Source organism: Sander lucioperca, chromosome 12, assembly GCF_008315115.2.
Source record: "Sander lucioperca isolate FBNREF2018 chromosome 12, SLUC_FBN_1.2, whole genome shotgun sequence".
In the NCBI taxonomy this organism is placed as follows: Eukaryota; Metazoa; Chordata; class Actinopteri; order Perciformes; family Percidae; genus Sander; species Sander lucioperca.
This window is the reverse complement of record NC_050184.1, coordinates 23,762,466-23,785,068: the sequence shown is the minus strand read 5'-3', so window position 1 is coordinate 23,785,068 and position 22,603 is coordinate 23,762,466. Positions and strand designations below refer to the sequence as shown.

Sequence of the window (22,603 nt, the reverse complement as noted above, 5' to 3'; positions counted from 1 at the left end):
GTTGGGATGCGTTGGGAGGCGTTGGGAGGTGTTGGCAGGTGTTGGGAGTTGTTGGGAAGCGTTGGGAGGCGTTGGGAGGCGTTGGGAGGCGTTGGGAGGTGTTGGGAGTTGTTGGGAGATGTTGGGAGGCGTTGGGAGGCGTTGGGAGGTGTTGGGAGTTGTTGGGATTTGTTGGGAGGCGTTGGGAGGCGTTGGGAGGTGTTGGGAGTTGTTGAGATTTGTTGGGAGGCGTTGGGAGGCGTTGGGAGGTGTTGGGAGGTGTTGGGAGGCGTTGGGATGCGTTGGGAGGCGTTGGGAGATGTTGGGAGTTGTTGAGATGCGTTGGGAGGCATTGGAAGGCGTTGGGAGATGTTGGGAGTTTTTGGGATGCGTTGGGAAGCGTTGGGAGGCGTTGGGAGGCGTTGGGAGGTGTTGGGAGTTGTTGGGAGGTGTTGGGAGGCGTTGGGAGGCGTTGGGAGATGTTGGGAGTTGTTGGGATGCGTTGGGAGGCATTGGAAGGCGTTGGGAGATGTTGGGAGTTGTTGGGATGCGTTGGGAAGCGTTGGGAGGCGTTGGGAGGCGTTGGGAGGTGTTGGGAGTTGTTGGGAGGTGTTGGGAGGCGTTGGGAGGCGTTGGGAGGTGTTGGGAGTTTTTGGGATTTGTTGGGAGGCGTTGGGAGGCGTTGGGAGGCGTTGGGAGGCGGTCAGAGCCGTACATAGGCGTTGGGAGATGTTGGGTGGCATTGGGAGGTGTTGGGAGGTGTTGGGAGGCGTTGGGATGCGTTGGGGGGCGTTGGGAGGTGTTGTAAGGTGTTGAGAGGCAGTCAGAGCCGTACAGAGGCGTTGGGAGGGGCTGGAAGGCGTTGGGATGCGTTGGGAGGTGTTGGGAGGTGTTGGGAGGCATTGGGAGGCGTTGGGAGGTGTTGGGATGCGTTGGGAGGCGGTCAGAGCCGTACATAGGCGTTGGGAGGCGTTGTGAGGTGTTGGGAGGTGTTGGGAGGCGTTGGGAGGTGTTGGGAGGCGTTGGGAGGCGTTGACAGTTGTTGGGAGTTGTTGGGAGTTGTTGGGAGGTGTTGGGAGGTGTTGAGAGGCAGTCACAGCCGTACAGAGGCGTTGGGAGGCGTTGGAAGGCGTTGGGATGCGTTGGGATGCGTTGGGAAGTGTTGGGAGGTGTTGGGAGGTGTTGGGAGGTGTTGGGAGGCGTTGGGAGGCATTGGCAGTTGTTGGGAAGCGTTGGGAGGCGTTGGGAAGTGTTGGGAGGTGTTGGGAGGCGTTGAGAGGCAGTCAGAGCCGTACAGCGGCATTGGGAGGCGTTGGAAGGCGTTGGGATGCGTTTGGAGGCGTTGGGAGGTGTTGGCAGGTGTTGGGAGGCGTTGGGAGGTGTTGGGAGGCGTTGGGAGGCATTGGGATGCGTTGGGAGGCGTTGGGAGATGTTGGGAATTGTTGAGATGCGTTGGGAGGTGTTGGAAGGCGTTGGGAGATGTTGGGAGTTGTTGGGATGCGTTGGGAAGCGTTGGGAGGCGTTGGGAGGCGTTGGGAGTTGTTGGGAGGTGTTGGGAGGCGTTGGGAGGCGTTGGGAGGTGTTGGGAGTTGTTGGGATTTGTTGGGAGGCGTTGGGAGGCGTTGGGAGGCGGTCAGAGCCGTACATAGGCGTTGGGAGACGTTGGGTGGCATTGGGAGGAGTTGGGAGGTGTTGGGAGGCGTTGGGATGCGTTGGGGGGCGTTGGGGGGCGTTGGGAGGTGTTGGGAGGCATTGGGATGCATTGGGAGGCGTTGGGAGGTGTTGGGATGCGTTGGGAGGCGGTCAGAGCCGTATTTAGGCGTTGGGAGGTGTTGGGAGGTGTTGGGAGGTGTTGGGAGGTGTTGGGAGGTGTTGGGAGGCGTTGGGAGGTGTTGGGAGGCGTTGGGAGGCGTTGGCAGTTGTTGGGAGTTGTTGGGAGTTGTTGGGAGGTGTTAGGAGGTGTTGAGAGGCAGTCACAGCCGTACAGAGGCGTTGGGAGGCGTTGGAAGGCGTTGGAAGGCGTTGGGATGCGTTGGGAGATGTTGGGAGTTGTTGGGATGCGTTAGGAAGCGTTGGCAGGCGTTGGGAGGTGTTGGGAGGTGTTGGGAGTTGTTGGGAGGTGTTGGGAGGCGTTGGGAGGCGTTGGGAGGTGTTGGGAGTTGTTGGGATTTGTTGGGAGGCGTTGGGAGGCGTTGGGAGGCGTTGGGAGGCGTTGGGAGGCGGTCAGAGCCGTACATAGGCGTTGGGAGATGTTGGGTGGCATTGGGAGGTGTTGGGAGTTGTTGGGAGGCGTTGGGATGCGTTGGGGGGCGTTGGGGGGCGTTGGGAGGTGTTGGGAGGTGTTGTAAGGTGTTGAGAGGCAGTCAGAGCCGTACAGAGGCGTTGGGAGGGGCTGGAAGGCGTTGGGATGCGTTGGGAGGTGTTGGGAGGTGTTGGGAGGCATTGGGAGGCATTGGGAGGCATTGGGAGGTGTTGGGATGCGTTGGGAGGCGGTCAGAGCCGTACATAGGTGTTGGGAGGCGTTGGGAGGTGTTGGGAGGTGTTGGGAGGCGTTGGGAGGTGTTGGGAGGCGTTGGGAGGCGTTGACAGTTGTTGGGAGTTGTTGGGAGTTGTTGGGAGGTGTTAGGAGGCAGTCACAGCCGTACAGAGGCGTTGGGAGGCGTTGGAAGGCGTTGGGATGCGTTGGGAGGCGTTGGGAGGTGTTGGCAGGTGTTGGGAGTTGTTGGGAGGCGTTGGGAGGCGTTGGGAGGTGTTGGGAGTTGTTGAGATTTGTTGGGAGGCGTTGGGAGGCGTTGGGAGGTGTTGGGAGGTGTTGGGAGGCGTTGGGATGCGTTGGGAGGCGTTGGGAGATGTTGGGAGTTGTTGAGATGCGTTGGGAGGCATTGGAAGGCGTTGGGAGATGTTGGGAGTTGTTGGGATGCGTTAGGAAGCGTTGGCAGGCGTTGGGAGGTGTTGGGAGGTGTTGGGAGTTGTTGGGAGGTGTTGGGAGGCGTTGGGAGGCGTTCATAGGCGTTGGGAGGCGTTGGGAGGTGTTGGGAGGTGTTGGGAGGTGTTGGGAGGCGTTGGGAGGCATTGACAGTTGTTGGGAGTTGTTGGGAGTTGTTGGGAGGTGTTGGGAGGTGTTGAGAGGCAGTCACAGCCGTACAGAGGCGTTGGGAGGCGTTGGAAGGCGTTGAGATGCGTTGGGAGGCGTTGGGAAGTGTTGGGAGGTGTTGGGAGGTGTTGGGAGGTGTTGGGAGGCGTTGGGAGGCATTGGCAGTTGTTGGGAAGCGTTGGGAGGCGTTCGGAAGTGTTGGGAGGTGTTGGGAGGCGTTGGGAGATGTTGGGAGTTGTTGGGATGTGTTGGGAGTCGTTGTGAGGCATTGGGAGATGTTGGGAGGTGGTGGGAGGTGTTGGGAGGCGGTCAGAGCTGTACATAGGCATTGGGAGGCGTTGGGAAGCGTTGGGAGGCGTTGGGAGTCGTTGGGAGGTGTTGGGAGTTCTTGGGAGGTGTTGGGAGGCGTTGGAAGGCGTTTGGAGGTGTTGGGAGTTGTTGGGATTTGTTGGGAGGTGTTGGGAGGCGTTGGGAGGTGTTGGGAGGCGGTCAGAGCCGTACATAGGCGTTGGGAGGCATTGGGAGGTGTTGGGAGGTGTTGGGAGGCGTTGGGATGCGTTGGGAGCCGTGGGGAGATGTTGGGAGTTGTTGAGATGTGTTGGGAGGTTTTGGAAGGCATTGGGAGATGTGGGGAGTTGTTGGGATGTGTTGGGAAGCGTTGGGAGGCGTTGGGAGGCGTTGGGAGGCGTTGGGAGGTGTTGGGAGAAGTTGGGAGATGTTGGGAGGGGTTGGGAGGCGTTGGGAGGTTTTGGGAGTTGTTGGGATTTGTTGGGAGGCGTTGGGAGGCGTTGGGAGGTGTTGGGAGTTGTTGAGATTTGTTGGGAGGCGTTGGGAGGCGTTGGGAGGTGTTGGGAGGTGTTGGGAGGCGTTGGGATGCGTTGGGAGTTGTTGGGATTTGTTGGGAGGCGTTGTGAGGTGTTGGGAGTTGTTGGGAGGCATTGGGAGGTGTTGGGAGGCGGTCAGAGCCGTACATAGGCGTTGGGAGGCGTTGGGAGGCATTGGGAGGTGTTGGGAGGCGTTGGGATGCGTTGGGAGGTGTTGGGAGGTGTTGGGAGGCATTGGGAGGCATTGGGAGGCGTTGGGAGGTGTTGGGATGCGTTGGGAGGCATTGGGAGGCATTGGGAGGCAGTCAGAGCCGTACAGAGGCGTTGGGAGGGGCTGGAAGGCGTTGGGAGGTGTTGGGAGGTGTTGGGAGGTGTTGGGAGGCATTGGGAGGCATTGGGAGGCATTGGGAGGCGTTGGGAGGTGTTGGGATGCGTTGGGAGGCGGTCAGAGCCGTACATAGGCGTTGGGAGGCGTTGGGAGGTGTTGGGAGGTGTTGGGAGGTGTTGGGAGGCGTTGGGAGGTGTTGGGAGGCGTTGGGAGGCGTTGGCAGTTGTTGGGAGTTGTTGGGAGTTGTTGGGAGGTGTTAGGAGGTGTTGAGAGGCAGTCACAGCCGTACAGAGGCGTTGGGATGCGTTGGGAGGCGTTGGGAGGTGTTGGGAGGTGTTGGGAGGCGTTGGGAGGCGTTGGCAGTTGTTGGGAAGCGTTGGGAGGCGTTGGGAAGTGTTGGGAGGTGTTGGGAGGCGTTGGGAGATGTTGGGAGTTGTTGGGATGTGTTGGGAGTCGTTGTGAGGCATTGGGAGATGTTGGGAGGTGGTGGGAGGTGTTGGGAGGCGGTCAGAGCTGTACATAGGCATTGGGAGGCGTTGGGAGTCGTTGGGAGGTGTTGGGAGTTGTTGGGAGGTGTTGGGAGGCGTTGGGAGGCGTTGGGAGGTGTTGGGAGTTGTTGGGATTTGTTGGGAGGCGTTGGGAGGCGTTGGGAGGCGTTGGGAGGCGGTCAGAGCCGTACATAGGCGTTGGGAGACGTTGGGTGGCATTGGGAGGTGTTGGGAGGCGTTGGGATGCGTTGGGGGGCGTTGGGGGGCGTTGGGGGGCGTTGGGAGGTGTTGGGAGGTGTTGGAAGGTGTTGAGAGGCAGTCAGAGCCGTACAGAGGCGTTGGGAGGGGCTGGAAGGCGTTGGGATGCGTTGGGAGGTGTTGGGAGGTGTTGGGAGGCATTGGGAGGCATTGGGAGGCGTTGGGAGGTGTTGGGATGCGTTGGGAGGCGGTCAGAGCCGTACATAGGCGTTGGGAGGTGTTGGGAGGTGTTGGGAGGTGTTGGGAGGCGTTGGGAGGTGTTGGGAGGCGTTGGGAGGCGTTGACAGTTGTTGGGAGTTGTTGGGAGTTGTTGGGAGGTGTTGGGAGGTGTTGAGAGGCAGTCACAGCCGTACAGAGGCGTTGGGAGGCGTTGGGATGCGTTGGGAGGCGTTGGGATGCGTTGGGAGGCGTTGGGAAGTGTTGGGAGGTGTTGTGAGGTGTTGGGAGGCGTTGGGAGGCGTTGGCAGTTGTTGGGAAGCGTTGGGAGGCGTTGGGAGGCGTTGGGAAGTGTTGGGAGGTGTTGGGAGGCGTTGGGAGATGTTGGGAGTTGTTGGGATGTGTTGGGAGTCGTTGTGAGGCATTGGGAGATGTTGGGAGGTGGTGGGAGGTGGTGGGAGGTGTTGGGAGGCGGTCAGAGCTGTACATAGGCATTGGGAGGCGTTGGGAAGCGTTGGGAGGCGTTGGGAGTCGTTGGGAGGTGTTGGGAGTTCTTGGGAGGTGTTGGGAGGCGTTGGAAGGGGTTTGAAGGTGTTGGGAGTTGTTGGGATTTGTTGGGAGGTGTTGGGAGGCGTTGGGAGGTGTTGGGAGGCGGTCAGAGCCGTACATAGGCGTTGGGAGGCATTGGGAGGTGTTGGGAGGTGTTGGGAGGTGTTGGGAGGCGTTGGGATGCGTTGGGAGGCGTGGGGAGATGTTGGGAGTTGTTGAGATGTGTTGGGAGGTTTTGGAAGGCATTGGGAGATGTGGGGAGTTGTTGGGATGTGTTGGGAAGCGTTGGGAGGCGTTGGGAGGTGTTGGGAGTTGTTGGGAGATGTTGGGAGGCGTTGGGAGGCGTTGGGAGGTGTTGGGAGTTGTTGGGATTTGTTGGGAGATGTTGGGAGGCGTTGGGAGGCGTTGGGAGGTGTTGGGAGTTGTTGGGATTTGTTGGGAGGCGTTGGGAGGCGTTGGGAGGTGTTGGGAGGTGTTGGGAGGCGTTGGGATGCGTTGGGAGGCGTTGGGAGATGTTGGGAGTTGTTGAGATGCGTTGGGAGGCATTGGAAGGCGTTGGGAGATGTTGGGAGTTGTTGGGATGCGTTGGGAGGTGTTGGAAGGCGTTGGGAGATGTTGGGAGTTGTTGAGATGCGTTGGGAGGCATTGGAAGGCGTTGGGAGATGTTGGGAGTTGTTGGGATTTGTTGGGAGGCTTTGGGAGGCGTTGGGAGGTGTTGGGAGGCGGTCAGAGCCGTACATAGGCGTTGGGAGGCGTTGGGAGCCATTGGGAGGTGTTGGGAGGCGTTGGGATGCATTGGGATGCGTTGGGAGTTGGGAGGCGGTCAGAGCTGTACATAGGCATTGGGAGGCGTTGGGAGGCGTTGGGAGTCGTTGGGAGGTGTTGGGAGTTGTTGGGAGGTGTTGGGAGGCGTTGGGAGGCGTTGGGAGGTGTTGGGAGTTGTTGGGATTTGTTGGGAGGCGTTGGGAGGCGTTGGGAGGTGTTGGGAGGCGGTCAGAGCCGTACATAGGCGTTGGGAGGCGTTGGGAGCCATTGGGAGGTGTTGGGAGGCGTTGGGATGCATTGGGATGCGTTGGGAGTTGGGAGGCGGTCAGAGCTGTACATAGGCATTGGGAGGCGTTGGGAGGCGTTGGGAGTCGTTGGGAGGTGTTGGGAGTTGTTGGGAGGTGTTGGGAGGCGTTGGGAGGCGTTGGGAGGTGTTGGGAGTTGTTGGGATTTGTTGGGAGGCGTTGGGAGGCGTTGGGAGGCGTTGGGAGGCGGTCAGAGCCGTACATAGGCGTTGGGAGACGTTGGGTGGCATTGGGAGGTGTTGGGAGGTGTTGGGAGGCGTTGGGAGGCGTTGGGGGGCGTTGGGGGGCGTTGGGAGGTGTTGGGAGGTGTTGGAAGGTGTTGAGAGGCAGTCAGAGCCGTACAGAGGTGTTGGGAGGGGCTGGAAGGCGTTGGGATGCGTTGGGAGGTGTTGGGAGGTGTTGGGAGGCATTGGGAGGCATTGGGAGGCGTTGGGAGGTGTTGGGATGCGTTGGGAGGCGGTCAGAGCCGTACATAGGCGTTGGGAGGCGTTGGGAGGTGTTGGGAGGTGTTGGGAGGTGTTGGGAGGTGTTGGGAGGTGTTGGGAGGCGTTGGGAGGTGTTGGGAGGCGTTGGGAGGCGTTGACAGTTGTTGGGAGTTGTTGGGAGTTGTTGGGAGGTGTTGGGAGGTGTTGAGAGGCAGTCACAGCCGTACAGAGGCGTTGGGAGGCGTTGGGATGCGTTGGGAGGCGTTGGGAAGTGTTGGGAGGTGTTGTGAGGTGTTGGGAGGCGTTGGGAGGCGTTGGCAGTTGTTGGGAAGCGTTGGGAGGCGTTGGGAAGTGTTGGGAGGTGTTGGGAGGCGTTGGGAGATGTTGGGAGTTGTTGGGATGTGTTGGGAGTCGTTGTGAGGCATTGGGAGATGTTGGGAGGTGGTGGGAGGTGGTGGGAGGTGTTGGGAGGCGGTCAGAGCTGTACATAGGCATTGGGAGGCGTTGGGAAGCGTTGGGAGGCGTTGGGAGTCGTTGGGAGGTGTTGGGAGTTCTTGGGAGGTGTTGGGAGGCGTTGGAAGGCGTTTGGAGGTGTTGGGAGTTGTTGGGATTTGTTGGGAGGTGTTGGGAGGCGTTGGGAGGTGTTGGGAGGCGGTCAGAGCCGTACATAGGCGTTGGGAGGCATTGGGAGGCGTGGGGAGATGTTGGGAGTTGTTGAGATGTGTTGGGAGGTTTTGGAAGGCATTGGGAGATGTGGGGAGTTGTTGGGATGTGTTGGGAAGCGTTGGGAGGCGTTGGGAGGTGTTGGGAGTTGTTGGGAGATGTTGGGAGGCGTTGGGAGGCGTTGGGAGGTGTTGGGAGTTGTTGGGATTTGTTGGGAGGCGTTGGGAGGCGTTGGGAGGTGTTGGGAGGTGTTGGGAGGCGTTGGGATGCGTTGGGAGGCGTTGGGAGATGTTGGGAGTTGTTGAGATGCGTTGGGAGGCATTGGAAGGCGTTGGGAGATGTTGGGAGTTGTTGGGATGCGTTGGGAGGTGTTGGAAGGCGTTGGGAGATGTTGGGAGTTGTTGGGATGCGTTGGGAAGCGTTGGGAGGCGTTGGGAGTCGTTGGGAGGTTTTGGGAGTTGTTGGGATTTGTTGGGAGGCGTTGGGAGGCGTTGGGAGGTGTTGGGAGGCGGTCAGAGCCGTACATAGGCGTTGGGAGGCATTGGGAGGTGTTGGGAGTTGTTGGGAGGTGTTGGGATGCGTTGGGAGGCGTTGGGAGATGTTGGGAGTTGTTGAGATGCGTTGGGAGGTGTTGGAAGGCGTTGGGAGGCGTTGGTAGGCGTTGGGAGGTGTTGGGAGTTGTTGGGATTTGTTGGGAGGCTTTGGGAGGCATTGGGAGGTGTTGGGAGGCGGTCAGAGCCGTACATAGGCGTTGGGAGGCGTTGGGAGGCATTGGGAGGTGTTGGGAGGCGTTGGGATGCATTGGGATGCGTTGCGAGATGCGTTCGGAGTTGTTGGGCGGTGTTTGGAGGTGTTGAGAGGCAGTCAGAGCCGTACGGAGGCGTTGGAAGGCGTTGGGATGCGTTGGGATGCGTTGGGAGGCGTTGGGAGGCGTTGGGAGGTGTTGGGAGGCGTTGGGAGGTGTTGGGAGGTGTTGGGAGGCGTTGGGAGGTGTTGGGAGGCGTTGGGAGGTGTTGGGAGGCGTTGGGAGGCATTGGGAGGCGTTTGGAGGTGTTGGGAGGCGTTGGGAGGCTTTGGGAGGCGTTGGGAGGTGTTGAGAGGCAGTCAGAGCCATACAGAGGTGTTGGGAGGCGTTGGAAGGCGTTGGGATGCGTTGGGAGGCGTTGGGAGGTGTTGGGAGGTGTTGGGAGGCGTTGGGAGGGTTTGGGAGGTGTTGGGAGGCGTTGGGAGGCGTTGGGAGGTGTTTGGAGGCATTCGCAGCCATGCAAAAGAAAATACAATTATATGATGCAGTTACAAGTAGAAGTTTCCAGGTTTAGAACCACATTTCTAAATTGTCCAAGAGGCGTTGGGAGATGTTGGGAGTTGTTGGGATGTGTTGGGAGGCGTTGTGAGGCATTGGGAGATGTTGGGAGGTGATGGGAGGAGGTGGGAGGTGGTCGGAGGTGTTGGGAGGCGGTCAGAGCTGTACATAGGCGTTGGGAGGCATTGGGAAGCGTTGGGAGGCGTTGGGAGTCGTTGGGAGGTGTTGGGAGTTGTTGGGATGTGTTGGGAGGCGTTGGACGGCGTTGGGAGGAGTTGGGAGTTGTTGGGATTTGTTGGGAGGCGTTGGGAGGAGTTGGGAGGTGTTGGGAGGCGGTCAGAGCCGTACATAGGCGTTGGGAGGCATTGGGAGGTGTTGGGAGTTGTTGGGAGGTGTTGGGATGCGTTGAGAGGCATTGGGAGATGTTGGGAGTTGTTGAGATGCGTTGGGAGGTGTTGGAAGGCGTTGGGAGATGTTGGGAGTTGTTGGGATGCGTTGGGAAGCTTTGGGAGGCGTTGGGAATCGTTGGGAGGTGTTGGGAGTTGTTGGGAGGTGTTGGGAGGTGTTGGGAGGCGTTGGGAGGCGTTGGGAGGTGTTGGGAGTTGTTGGGATTTGTTGGGAGGCGTTGGGAGGCGTTGGGAGGCGTTGGGAGGTGTTGGGAGTTGTTGGGAGGCGTTGGGAGGTGTTGGGAGTTGTTGGGATTTGTTGGGAGGCGTTGGGAGGCGTTGGGAGGCGTTGGGAGGTGTTGGGAGGCGGTCAGAGCCGTACATAGGCGTTGGGAGGCGTTGGGAGGCATTGGGAGGTGTTGGGAGGCGTTGGGATGCATTGGGATGCGTTGGGAGATGCGTTGGGAGGTGTTGGGCGGTGTTTGGAGGTGTTGAGAGGCAGTCAGAGCCGTACGGAGGCGTTGGAAGGCGTTGGGATGCGTTGGGATGCGTTGGGATGCGTTGGGAGGTGTTGGGAGGTGTTGGGAGGCGTTGGGAGGTGTTGGGAGGCGTTGGGAGGCATTGGGAGGCGTTTGGAGGTGTTTGGAGGCGTTGGGAGGCATTGGGAGGCGTTGGGAGGTGTTGAGAGGCAGTCAGAGCCATACAGAGGTGTTGGGAGGCGTTGGAAGGCGTTGGGATGCGTTGGGAGGCGTTGGGAGGTGTTGGGAGGTGTTGGGAGGCGTTGGGAGGGGTTGGGAGGTGTTGGGAGGCGTTGGGAGGCGTTGGGAGGCGTTGGGAGGTGTTGGGAGGCATTTGCAGCCATGCAAAAGAAAATACAATTATATGATGCAGTTACAAGTAGAAGTTTCCAGGTTTAGAACCACATTTCTAAATTGTCCAAGAGGCTTAATTGAGATGATTTGTAATTTGTTCCACGAGTCAGATGCACTAAAACTAAAAGCAAGTTCAGAGCAAGCTCGTGGAATATTAAGTAAAAGCCAGTCTAAAATGTTTCTCTGAGTAACATAGAAGTTCTGTAAGGTAAGATTGGGAGGCGTTGGGATGCGTTGGGAGGCGTTGGGAAGTGTTGGGAGGTGTTGTGAGGTGTTGGGAGGCGTTGGGAGGCGTTGGCAGTTGTTGGGAAGCGTTGGGAGGCGTTGGGAAGTGTTGGGAGGTGTTGGGAGGCGTTGGGAGATGTTGGGAGTTGTTGGGATGTGTTGGGAGTCGTTGTGAGGCATTGGGAGATGTTGGGAGGTGGTGGGAGGTGGTGGGAGGTGTTGGGAGGCGGTCAGAGCTGTACATAGGCATTGGGAGGCGTTGGGAAGCGTTGGGAGGCGTTGGGAGTCGTTGGGAGGTGTTGGGAGTTCTTGGGAGGTGTTGGGAGGCGTTGGAAGGGGTTTGGAGGTGTTGGGAGTTGTTGGGATTTGTTGGGAGGTGTTGGGAGGCGTTGGGAGGTGTTGGGAAGCGGTCAGAGCCGTACATAGGCGTTGGGAGGCATTGGGAGGTGTTGGGAGGTGTTGGGAGGTGTTGGGAGGCGTTGGGATGCGTTGGGAGGCGTGGGGAGATGTTGGGAGTTGTTGAGATGTGTTGGGAGGTTTTGGAAGGCATTGGGAGATGTGGGGAGTTGTTGGGATGTGTTGGGAAGCGTTGGGAGGCGTTGGGAGGTGTTGGGAGTTGTTGGGAGATGTTGGGAGGCGTTGGGAGGCGTTGGGAGGTGTTGGGAGTTGTTGGGATTTGTTGGGAGGCGTTGGGAGGCGTTGGGAGGTGTTGGGAGGTGTTGGGAGGCGTTGGGATGCGTTGGGAGGCGTTGGGAGATGTTGGGAGTTGTTGAGATGCGTTGGGAGGCATTGGAAGGCGTTGGGAGATGTTGGGAGTTGTTGGGATGCGTTGGGAGGTGTTGGAAGGCGTTGGGAGATGTTGGGAGTTGTTGAGATGCGTTGGGAGGCATTGGAAGGCGTTGGGAGATGTTGGGAGTTGTTGGGATTTGTTGGGAGGCTTTGGGAGGCGTTGGGAGGTGTTGGGAGGCGGTCAGAGCCGTACATAGGCGTTGGGAGGCGTTGGGAGGCATTGGGAGGTGTTGGGAGGCGTTGGGATGCATTGGGATGCGTTGGGAGTTGGGAGGCGGTCAGAGCTGTACATAGGCATTGGGAGGCGTTGGGAAGCGTTGGGAGGCGTTGGGAGTCGTTGGGAGGTGTTGGGAGTTGTTGGGAGGTGTTGGGAGGCGTTGGGATGCGTTAGGAGGTGTTGGGAGTTGTTGGGATTTGTTGGGAGGCGTTGGGAGGCGTTGGGAGGCGTTGGGAGGCGGTCAGAGCCGTACATAGGCGTTGGGAGACGTTGGGTGGCATTGGGAGGTGTTGGGAGGTGTTGGGAGGCGTTGGGATGCGTTGGGGGGCGTTGGGGGGCGTTGGGAGGTGTTGGGAGGTGTTGGAAGGTGTTGAGAGGCAGTCAGAGCCGTACAGAGGCGTTGGGAGGGGCTGGAAGGCGTTGGGATGCGTTGGGAGGTGTTGGGAGGTGTTGGGAGGCATTGGGAGGCATTGGGAGGCGTTCGGAGGTGTTGGGATGCGTTGGGAGGCGGTCAGAGCCGTACATAGGCGTTGGGAGGCGTTGGGAGGTGTTGGGAGGTGTTGGGAGGTGTTGGGAGGCGTTGGGAGGTGTTGGGAGGCGTTGGGAGGCGTTGACAGTTGTTGGGAGTTGTTGGGAGTTGTTGGGAGGTGTTGGGAGGTGTTGAGAGGCAGTCACAGCCGTACAGAGGCGTTGGGAGGCGTTGGGATGCGTTGGGAGGCGTTGGGAAGTGTTGGGAGGTGTTGTGAGGTGTTGGGAGGCGTTGGGAGGCGTTGGCAGTTGTTGGGAAGCGTTGGGAGGCGTTGGGAAGTGTTGGGAGGTGTTGGGAGGCGTTGGGAGATGTTGGGAGTTGTTGGGATGTGTTGGGAGTCGTTGTGAGGCATTGGGAGATGTTGGGAGGTGGTGGGAGGTGGTGGGAGGTGTTGGGAGGCGGTCAGAGCTGTACATAGGCATTGGGAGGCGTTGGGAAGCGTTGGGAGGCGTTGGGAGTCGTTGGGAGGTGTTGGGAGTTCTTGGGAGGTGTTGGGAGGCGTTGGAAGGCGTTTGGAGGTGTTGGGAGTTGTTGGGATTTGTTGGGAGGTGTTGGGAGGCGTTGGGAGGTGTTGGGAGGCGGTCAGAGCCGTACATAGGCGTTGGGAGGCATTGGGAGGCGTGGGGAGATGTTGGGAGTTGTTGAGATGTGTTGGGAGGTTTTGGAAGGCATTGGGAGATGTGGGGAGTTGTTGGGATGTGTTGGGAAGCGTTGGGAGGCGTTGGGAGGTGTTGGGAGTTGTTGGGAGATGTTGGGAGGCGTTGGGAGGCGTTGGGAGGTGTTGGGAGTTGTTGGGATTTGTTGGGAGGCGTTGGGAGGCGTTGGGAGGTGTTGGGAGGTGTTGGGAGGCGTTGGGATGCGTTGGGAGGCGTTGGGAGATGTTGGGAGTTGTTGAGATGCGTTGGGAGGCATTGGAAGGCGTTGGGAGATGTTGGGAGTTGTTGGGATGCGTTGGGAGGTGTTGGAAGGCGTTGGGAGATGTTGGGAGTTGTTGGGATGCGTTGGGAAGCGTTGGGAGGCGTTGGGAGTCGTTGGGAGGTGTTGGGAGTTGTTGGGATTTGTTGGGAGGCGTTGGGAGGCGTTGGGAGGTGTTGGGAGGCGGTCAGAGCCGTACATAGGCGTTGGGAGGCATTGGGAGGTGTTGGGAGTTGTTGGGAGGTGTTGGGATGCGTTGGGAGGCGTTGGGAGATGTTGGGAGTTGTTGAGATGCGTTGGGAGGTGTTGGAAGGCGTTGGGAGGCGTTGGTAGGCGTTGGGAGGTGTTGGGAGTTGTTGGGATTTGTTGGGAGGCTTTGGGAGGCATTGGGAGGTGTTGGGAGGCGGTCAGAGCCGTACATAGGCGTTGGGAGGCGTTGGGAGGCATTGGGAGGTGTTGGGAGGCGTTGGGATGCATTGGGATGCGTTGCGAGATGCGTTCGGAGTTGTTGGGCGGTGTTTGGAGGTGTTGAGAGGCAGTCAGAGCCGTACGTAGGCGTTGGAAGGCGTTGGGATGCGTTGGGATGCGTTGGGAGGCGTTGGGAGGTGTTGGGAGGTGTTGGGAGGCGTTGGGAGGTGTTGGGAGGTGTTGGGAGGCGTTGGGAGGTGTTGGGAGGCGTTGGGAGGTGTTGGGAGGCGTTGGGAGGCATTGGGAGGCTTTTGGAGGTGTTGGGAGGCGTTGGGAGGCTTTGGGAGGCGTTGGGAGGTGTTGAGAGGCAGTCAGAGCCATACAGAGGTGTTGGGAGGCGTTGGAAGGCGTTGGGATGCGTTGGGAGGCGTTGGGAGGTGTTGGGAGGTGTTGGGAGGCGTTGGGAGGGTTTGGGAGGTGTTGGGAGGCGTTGGGAGGCGTTGGGAGGTGTTGGGAGGCATTCGCAGCCATGCAAAAGAAAATACAATTATATGATGCAGTTACAAGTAGAAGTTTCCAGGTTTAGAACCACATTTCTAAACTGTCCAAGAGGCGTTGGGAGATGTTGGGAGTTGTTGGGATGTGTTGGGAGGCGTTGTGAGGCATTGGGAGATGTTGGGAGGTGATGGGAGGAGGTGGGAGGTGGTCGGAGGTGTTGGGAGGCGGTCAGAGCTGTACATAGGCGTTGGGAGGCATTGGGAAGCGTTGGGAGGCGTTGGGAGTCGTTGGGAGGTGTTGGGAGTTGTTGGGATGTGTTGGGAGGCGTTGGACGGCGTTGGGAGGAGTTGGGAGTTGTTGGGATTTGTTGGGAGGCGTTGGGAGGAGTTGGGAGGTGTTGGGAGGCGGTCAGAGCCGTACATAGGCGTTGGGAGGCATTGGGAGGTGTTGGGAGTTGTTGGGAGGTGTTGGGATGCGTTGAGAGGCATTGGGAGATGTTGGGAGTTGTTGAGATGCGTTGGGAGGTGTTGGAAGGCGTTGGGAGATGTTGGGAGTTGTTGGGATGCGTTGGGAAGCGTTGGGAGGCGTTGGGAGTCGTTGGGAGGTGTTGGGAGTTGTTGGGAGGTGTTGGGAGGTGTTGGGAGGCGTTGGGAGGCGTTGGGAGGTGTTGGGAGTTGTTGGGATTTGTTGGGAGGCGTTGGGAGGCGTTGGGAGGCGTTGGGAGGCGTTGGGAGGTGTTGGGAGGCGGTCAGAGCCGTACATAGGCGTTGGGAGGCGTTGGGAGGCATTGGGAGGTGTTGGGAGGCGTTGGGATGCATTGGGATGCGTTGGGAGATGCGTTGGGAGGTGTTGGGCGGTGTTTGGAGGTGTTGAGAGGCAGTCAGAGCCGTACGGAGGCGTTGGAAGGCGTTGGGATGCGTTGGGATGCGTTGGGATGCGTTGGGAGGCGTTGGGAGGTGTTGGGAGGTGTTGGGAGGTGTTGGGAGGCGTTGGGAGGTGTTGGGAGGCATTTGCAGCCATGCAAAAGAAAATACAATTATATGATGCAGTTACAAGTAGAAGTTTCCAGGTTTAGAACCACATTTCTAAATTGTCCAAGAGGCTTAATTGAGATGATTTGTAATTTGTTCCACGAGTCAGATGCATTAAAACTAAAAGCAAGTTCAGAGCAAGCTCATGGAATATTAAGTAAAAGCCAGTCTAAAATGTTTCTCTGAGTAACATAGAAGTTCTGTAAGGTAAGATGGCAGTTTTCCAATTAGAGCCTTATAGAAAAAGAGATACCAGTAAGTATATTGTCTCTCTTGGAGAGAAGTCCACCCAACACTTTCATATGAAATACAATGATTTGTACCATTAGACATGACCGGTCATGAATCTCAAGGCATTGGGAAGCGTTGGGAGGCGTTGGGAGTCGTTGGGAGGTGTTGGGAGTTGTTGGGATGTGTTGGGAGGCGTTGGACGGCGTTGGGAGGAGTTGGCAGTTGTTGGGATTTGTTGGGAGGCGTTGGGAGGAGTTGGGAGGTGTTGGGAGGCGGTCAGAGCCGTACATAGGCGTTGGGAGGCATTGGGAGGTGTTGGGAGTTGTTGGGAGGTGTTGGGATGCGTTGAGAGGCATTGGGAGATGTTGGGAGTTGTTGAGATGCGTTGGGATGTGTTGGAAGGCGTTGGGAGATTTTGGGAGTTGTTGGGATGCGTTGGGAAGCGTTGGGAGGCGTTGGGAGTCGTTGGGAGGTGTTGGGAGTTGTTGGGAGGTGTTGGGAGGTGTTGGGAGGCGTTGGGAGGCGTTGGGAGGTGTTGGGAGTTGTTGGGATTTGTTGGGAGGCGTTGGGAGGCGTTGGGAGGCGTTGGGAGGTGTTGGGAGGCGGTCAGAGCCGTTCATAGGCGTTGGGAGGCGTTGGGAGGCATTGGGAGGTGTTGGGAGGCGTTGGGATGCATTGGGATGCGTTGGGAGATGCGTTGGGAGGTGTTGGGCGGTGTTTGGAGGTGTTGAGAGGCAGTCAGAGCCGTACGGAGGCGTTGGAAGGCGTTGGGATGCGTTGGGATGCGTTGGGATGCGTTGGGAGGTGTTGGGAGGTGTTGGGAGGCGTTGGGAGGTGTTGGGAGGCGTTGGGAGGCATTGGGAGGCGCTGGGAGGTGTTTGGAGGCGTTGGGAGGCATTGGGAGGCGTTGGGAGGTGTTGAGAGGCAGTCAGAGCCATACAGAGGTGTTGGGAGGCGTTGGAAGGCGTTGGGATGCGTTGGGAGGCGTTGGGAGGTGTTGGGAGGTGTTGGGAGGCGTTGGGAGGGGTTGGGAGGTGTTGGGAGGCGTTGGGAGGCGTTGGGAGGCGTTGGGAGGTGTTGGGAGGCATTTGCAGCCATGCAAAAGAAAATACAATTATATGATGCAGTTACAAGTAGAAGTTTCCAGGTTTAGAACCACATTTCTAAATTGTCCAAGAGGCTTAATTGAGATGATTTGTAATTTGTTCCACGAGTCAGATGCACTAAAACTAAAAGCAAGTTCAGAGCAAGCTCGTGGAATATTAAGTAAAAGCCAGTCTAAAATGTTTCTCTGAGTAACATAGAAGTTCTGTAAGGTAAGATGGCAGTTTTCCAATTAGAGCCTTATAGAAAAAGAGATACCAGTAAGTATATTGTCTCTCTTGGAGAGAAGTCCACCCAACACTTTCATATGAAATACAATGATTTGTACCATTAGACATGACCGGTCATGAATCTCAAGGCAGACTGATAGACTGAGTCCAGAGATTAAAGAGTTGATGCGTTGATGCATGTCTATATGGAGCTGTTCCGAGGCCTTCGGAGTCATTTGGAGTTGTTCGGAGGTAAGTTAAGTTTAGGCACCAAAACCATTCGTTAAGTTTACGAAAAAGATGGATGTTTGGATTAAAACACCCCCGAGGAACAAACGGGCGTTTCCTGGGTGAAAGTATTTTATTTTCATCGCAATGTGAACTCCGCTCTCCGGCTTAAACACTCTGAGGGTCCTATCTTGCACCCGGTGCAGCGCAAAGCCCCGATGCAAGTGTATTTGCTAGTTTAAGACCGACACAGTTGTCAATTTCCCATCCACCGCCCACGACGTTTAAATAGCAAATGCACCTGCGCCCATCTTTGCACCCATGGGTGTGCTGGTCCTACAGGAAGGTGTGTTCAGGTGCATTCTGGGCATATTGCTATCTTGAGGCAGCGGGAAGTGATCGCACCATTGACCAACAAAAATCTGGTCTAAAGTCAATAACGCAGCATTTCATTGTTATTTTAACAGAGCATTAGTAAAATGCTCCTAGGCTTGTGCACAGCGTGCGCACACACACACACACACACACACACACACACACAGGGACGCACAGCAGCACACACACATGCAGAAGATTACAAATAAATATATTACGGTGCAAATCCTCCATCATAACAGCAATGCTCCAAGGTCCAAACGCGCCTGGCTTTTAAAGGGAATGGGAGATGATCTCTGATTGGTTTATTGCATGTTACGCCCAAAACACACCTCTGATTAATGAAGACACTAAGTACAACCCTTTAGAACCATGCGCCCGGCACACTAGCAAAAGTGGATTCATACACGCCCTAAACGCACCTGCACCAGGCGTTTCACTCCGTGCGCTTAGATCGGAAAAATAGGGCCCTCTGTGTTTTATGACAATATTTCATTCTGAGATTATTTTCCATTGGATATTAAGTTCATAAATTTGGCCTGAGTGGCTATATATATATATATATATATATATATATATATATATATATATATATATATATATATATATATATATATCCATGGTGGTATTGGAAGGGGAATTTAATTCTTGCATGTTTTTTGTTGTTGTACATGATCAAAAACATCCCCCCCCTTAGCTTTCTTCACAAATGGCGCCCTGGCCATCGCCGTAGCTGTATTTCTTCTAGTCGTAGTCACAACCACACATGTAGTGGTTGTGAGTTTTAGCCCGATGCCTCGGGGGTTTGGTGCCATTTGGTGCCTTTTTGGACGACCAGCCGCTGAAAACACACACACTCTCTCTCTCTCTCCCTAACACACTAACACACATTTATTTCCCAGAGTCCCCGTTGTGTCCTAATGTAGAGCACTGCGAGCCTGCGGGCAGATGAGCAGGGGGGGTCGCTGGTTCCAATCCCTGGGACATTCTGCCTCTCTCTATGAATCATATTTCAATCCCAGTGTGTTTCTATGTTCTTTAGGTGCTGCTGTTTTATATCGGTGTGTCAGAGATATTAGCCAATCAGCAGCAACAGCACCGTGTTCAACACCCCCCCATTTCAGTTTATATTAACGGTTAGCTGAGTTTTGTCGGGGCTGAAGAGGCCGCCCCGTACATCCTTGGTCATGTGATTACGTGTGTGTTTTATATGACTTAAATAGTGCGTAACTATCCATAGGTTTAAGTACGAACAGCCTGATCACTGCCATCTTCGTGCAGCAGCCATTTTATTTACAGTATCTAAAGAAAAAAACAGAAACAAAAGTTCAGCTTTGGCTCAGCAGCGTGTGTGAACCTGACAGGAAGTGACTCCAAACAGGAAGTGACTCCAAACAGGAAGTGACGGTGCAGCGATGTGACTGAACAACTCTTTGTCCCTTAAAACATGTGGAATATTTACAGACAGAGAGTTACTGAGAACGCATCATGTTGTGTTGTTTGTGCAGAGACTGGCATATTGCTTTTACACTGTAACCCAGATACATCAGAGAGATTCCCAATCTGCGTGCGTGCGTGCGTGCGTGTGTGCGTGCGTGCGTGCGTGCGTGCGTGCGTGCGTACGCAGTATTTACACAAAAAGTGTGTACGTGCAACAAAGTATGTAAATGTAAATGCTTTATAATATGTCTCCTTTAAGATTAGTCGAGAAAAGATGACTGTGAGCCGGGTACGTCTGAATAATCTTTAGCTTCTTCTGCATCTCTCTAACACACACACACCTACAGTGTCTCCCACACACTCATGCTGGGTCTCACACACACACACACACACACACAGACACACACACACACACACTGCAGTTAGCCATGAGTCACCGCCATGTGACTGTGTTTGTGCCCACGTTAGCTTCGCTGCCAGCTTTAGCTTCACAGGTGTCTCACATTAACACTACAGAGCTCTTTGATGGTGACACACACAGACACACACACATACACTCACACACAGACACACAGACAGACACACACACACACACACACACACACACACACACAGACACAGACAGACACACACACACTCACACACAGACACACACACACACACAGACACACACACACACACAGACACACACACACACACAGACACACACACACACACAGACAGACACACACACACTCACACACACAGACACACAGACACAGACAGACACACACACACTCACACACAGACACACACACACACACACACACTCACACACAGACACACACACAGAGACACACACACACACACACTCACACACACAAATGCAAACACGCACACAGATTCCTCCCTGATTCATCAATGAATTGATTAATCATCTGTCTCTCAGAGGATCGATGATCAGCTGATCTGATCTAGTTTGGTCCGGTTCGGTCCGGTTCAGTCTGGTTTGATTTGGTGCCGTCCTCCCCTCCTCCACGTGTATCCTCGACCTTTTCTTCCTCCTCTTAACCATCACACCTCTCTCCTCTGTTCTACCTCTCCATTATTTTCCTCACTTTATTCTCCTCTTCCTCTTCCTTTTCATCATCTCTTTTTCTACTCTCATCCCACAAGTTTCTTTGCCTCTTTCTCTCATAATGTCCACTCTTCCTCTTGATGCCTCTCCGTTCCTCTTATTTCCAATATTTTTCTTGTTCTTTCTGGATCTCTCTCTTTCCTGCCTGCCTTTTTATTGTGCTCCGTCTGTCACTGATGACTGGCAGTATGAATGTGTGTCTATGTCTCCCCTCCCCCTCTCCTCCATCCAGGGCCTGAAATGGGCCAGTACTCACCAGTACTCACCAGTACTCACCACTACAGAGTACAGACACATGAGTACCGGCAACACATTCTCACTCCCATCGCGTCATAAAGCGATGCTTATTCAGGTATCTTTGGCGTTTGTTATTGACGCAAAAAAGTCTCCTTTAGCATCATATTTAGACGCGCTTGGTCTGGACTCTTGGCGTCACTTTTTGATGCTCTGGGACGGGACGTACGTTTAACTGACATGCGGCACAAGAAGGGGACAGTTAGGTTTAGGAAAAGCTGGTGGATGAGGTTACAAAATGTACGGTTCAGTGACAGTCGGGACATGAACGGGACATGAACCCCGGGTCTCCTGGGGGAAAGTCCTGAGTTGTTTGATGCTAAAGGGGAATGACTACTGACACGTCAGTATTTGACCAGTTGGGGATGAGAACCGTTACTTCTAATTGTACAGTATAATTGACAGGCTGATATTTATACTAAAATAGGCTATATGTTGTGATTTATTGGGAAAAACCAAGCAATTATCTGTAAAACCAGACATTCAGTCCCCCATATAGGCCAAATGGAACGATCCTTTGTTTCATAAACACATTTTCAGATACTGCAACGATTTGACTGTCGAATCAGGCTTCTTAGATTGACTCCTCAACTGGTCGACTATTTTGGGGTCACTCCTAAAGGGATACTTATAAACATATAAATATATCCAAGACACATGCAATGATTATGTCACTGCTGAGTTAGGGTACTGGCACGGCCTCCATCCTGACTTCCTCTCGTGTGATTCCCTAGTCCAACAATCATTTCTTTCTTCTTACACTCAAATATTATATAATATTTGGTTTTAGTTTTAGTAGGGCATGTTTTTCTTGAGCTTTATATTTCACTTTATTTCAGTGTCAGTAACAGGTAATAAACAGAAGTATTCTCTTTGTCTCTCTCTCTCTCGCTCTTTGTCTCTCTCTCTCTCTCTCTCTCTGTCTCTCTCTCTCGCTCTCTGTCTCTCTCTCTCTCTCTCGCTCTTTGTCTCTCTCTCTCTCTCTCTGTCTCTCTCTCTCGCTCTCTGTCTCTCTCTCGCTCTCTATCTCTCTCTCTCTCTCTCTCTCTCTCTCTCTGTCTCTCTCTCTCTCTCTCTCTCTCTCTCTCTCTCTCTCAGTGTGGAGGGCGACCATCAGTGTCCGGAAGCGCTCACTTTCTCTGATTCGTCCTTCGGCCATCCTCCTCCCTTCCATCGCTATAGCAACAGCCCGCTCTGCAGCCCCTGTGACCCGTACAGCTCCACCTCCCCCAGCGGGCCACACACACAGGTACTGACACGCACACACACACACACACACACACACACACACACACACACACAGGTACACACACCCACACACAACCAAACACAGACACACACAGACACACAGGTACTGACACACACACACACACACACACACAGGTACTGACACACACACACACACACACACACACACAGACACACACACACACACACACACACACAGAAGATGACCTCATCATTCAATCCCTTCCACCCTGCCATCTCTGGGAGGAGTTTAATATCCGTATGGCGGACAGAGCCTCATGATTCAGGTAGCTTTCACACCTGCCTCGTTTGGTCCGTTTAAAACAAACCCTGGAGCGTTTGGTCCGATAGTCCCGTTGGTTTGGGGCGATGTCAAAGCTCATCCGAACTCTGGTCCCTTAAAAAAAGGGAGTCTCGGTTCTCTTCCAAGTGAACTAGCGTTCAGTTCACTTCAGGTGAGAACGTGATCCGACCCAAACACAGGAAGAGAACCAACAACAGAGCATTTACTAGCCTGCAGCTTCAAACTTTCACACCATTCACATTGTTCAACTTCTTCTCAAATATTACAAACACTACAGCAGAACTAGAAAACCCAAGACGTATTAAATGTGCTGTTGCTCCATTATTTCTAAGAGCACAAGTGTCGGCAAGTTTCAGATATTCTGTCCAATAAACAGGCAACCACTTCGATCGCGTGACATGTATTACAGTGTTTGGTACGTTTGACAAAGTGCAGTGTGAAAGCAAACCCAACCAAATGACAAATGCAACAATGCTGCAACTTCAGCGAAAGCGCCCTAAGGACCCAGCTCTCCTCACCACCTGCCTCCTCTAAAGAACGCACTGCTAGCAATAGCAATGAGACTGAAGCTCAGAAACTTAAAGTGCTCATATCATGCTTTTTGGTGTTTTCCCTTTCCTTTATTGTGTTATATATCTTTTTGTGCATGTTATAGGTTTACAAAGTGAAAAAGCCCAAAGTCCCCCCCAAAGGGACTTACCATCTCCAACAGAAAACACTGTTCACAAACTGCTCCAAACAGCTCTATTGTAGTCCAGCCTTTACTTCAGAGACAAACGTGGTCACTTTGGAACACACGTTATAATGCTCACCTAGCTGCTAGCATGGCACGCCCTCATACTCTGCTTCTGACTGGCTAGTAGTCCTTACCTAGGTACTGTCAGGGCACGCCCTCATACTCTGCTTCTGACTGGTTAGTAGTCCTTACCTAGGTACTGTCAGGACACGCCCTCATACTCTGCTTCTGACTGGTTAGTAGTCCTTACCTAGGTACTGTCAGGGCCCTCATACTCTGCTTCAGACTGGTTAGTAGTCCTTACCTAGGT

At 55.0% G+C, this 22,603-nt stretch overlaps 1 protein-coding gene across 4 annotated transcripts in view; it reads left to right on the top strand.

The window, feature by feature from the left end:
• LOC116059899 (IQ motif and SEC7 domain-containing protein 1-like) overlaps positions 1–22,603 on the top strand; it is a 147,382-nt gene that overhangs the window by 90,006 nt on the left and 34,773 nt on the right. For all 4 annotated transcript variants that reach the window (XM_036007986.1, XM_036007985.1, XM_036007988.1 and 1 more), the window contains one exon: positions 21,104–21,254. In XM_036007986.1, coding sequence (XP_035863879.1) covers positions 21,104–21,254 — 151 coding nt within the window. The remainder of the gene's footprint in view (positions 1–21,103; positions 21,255–22,603) is intronic.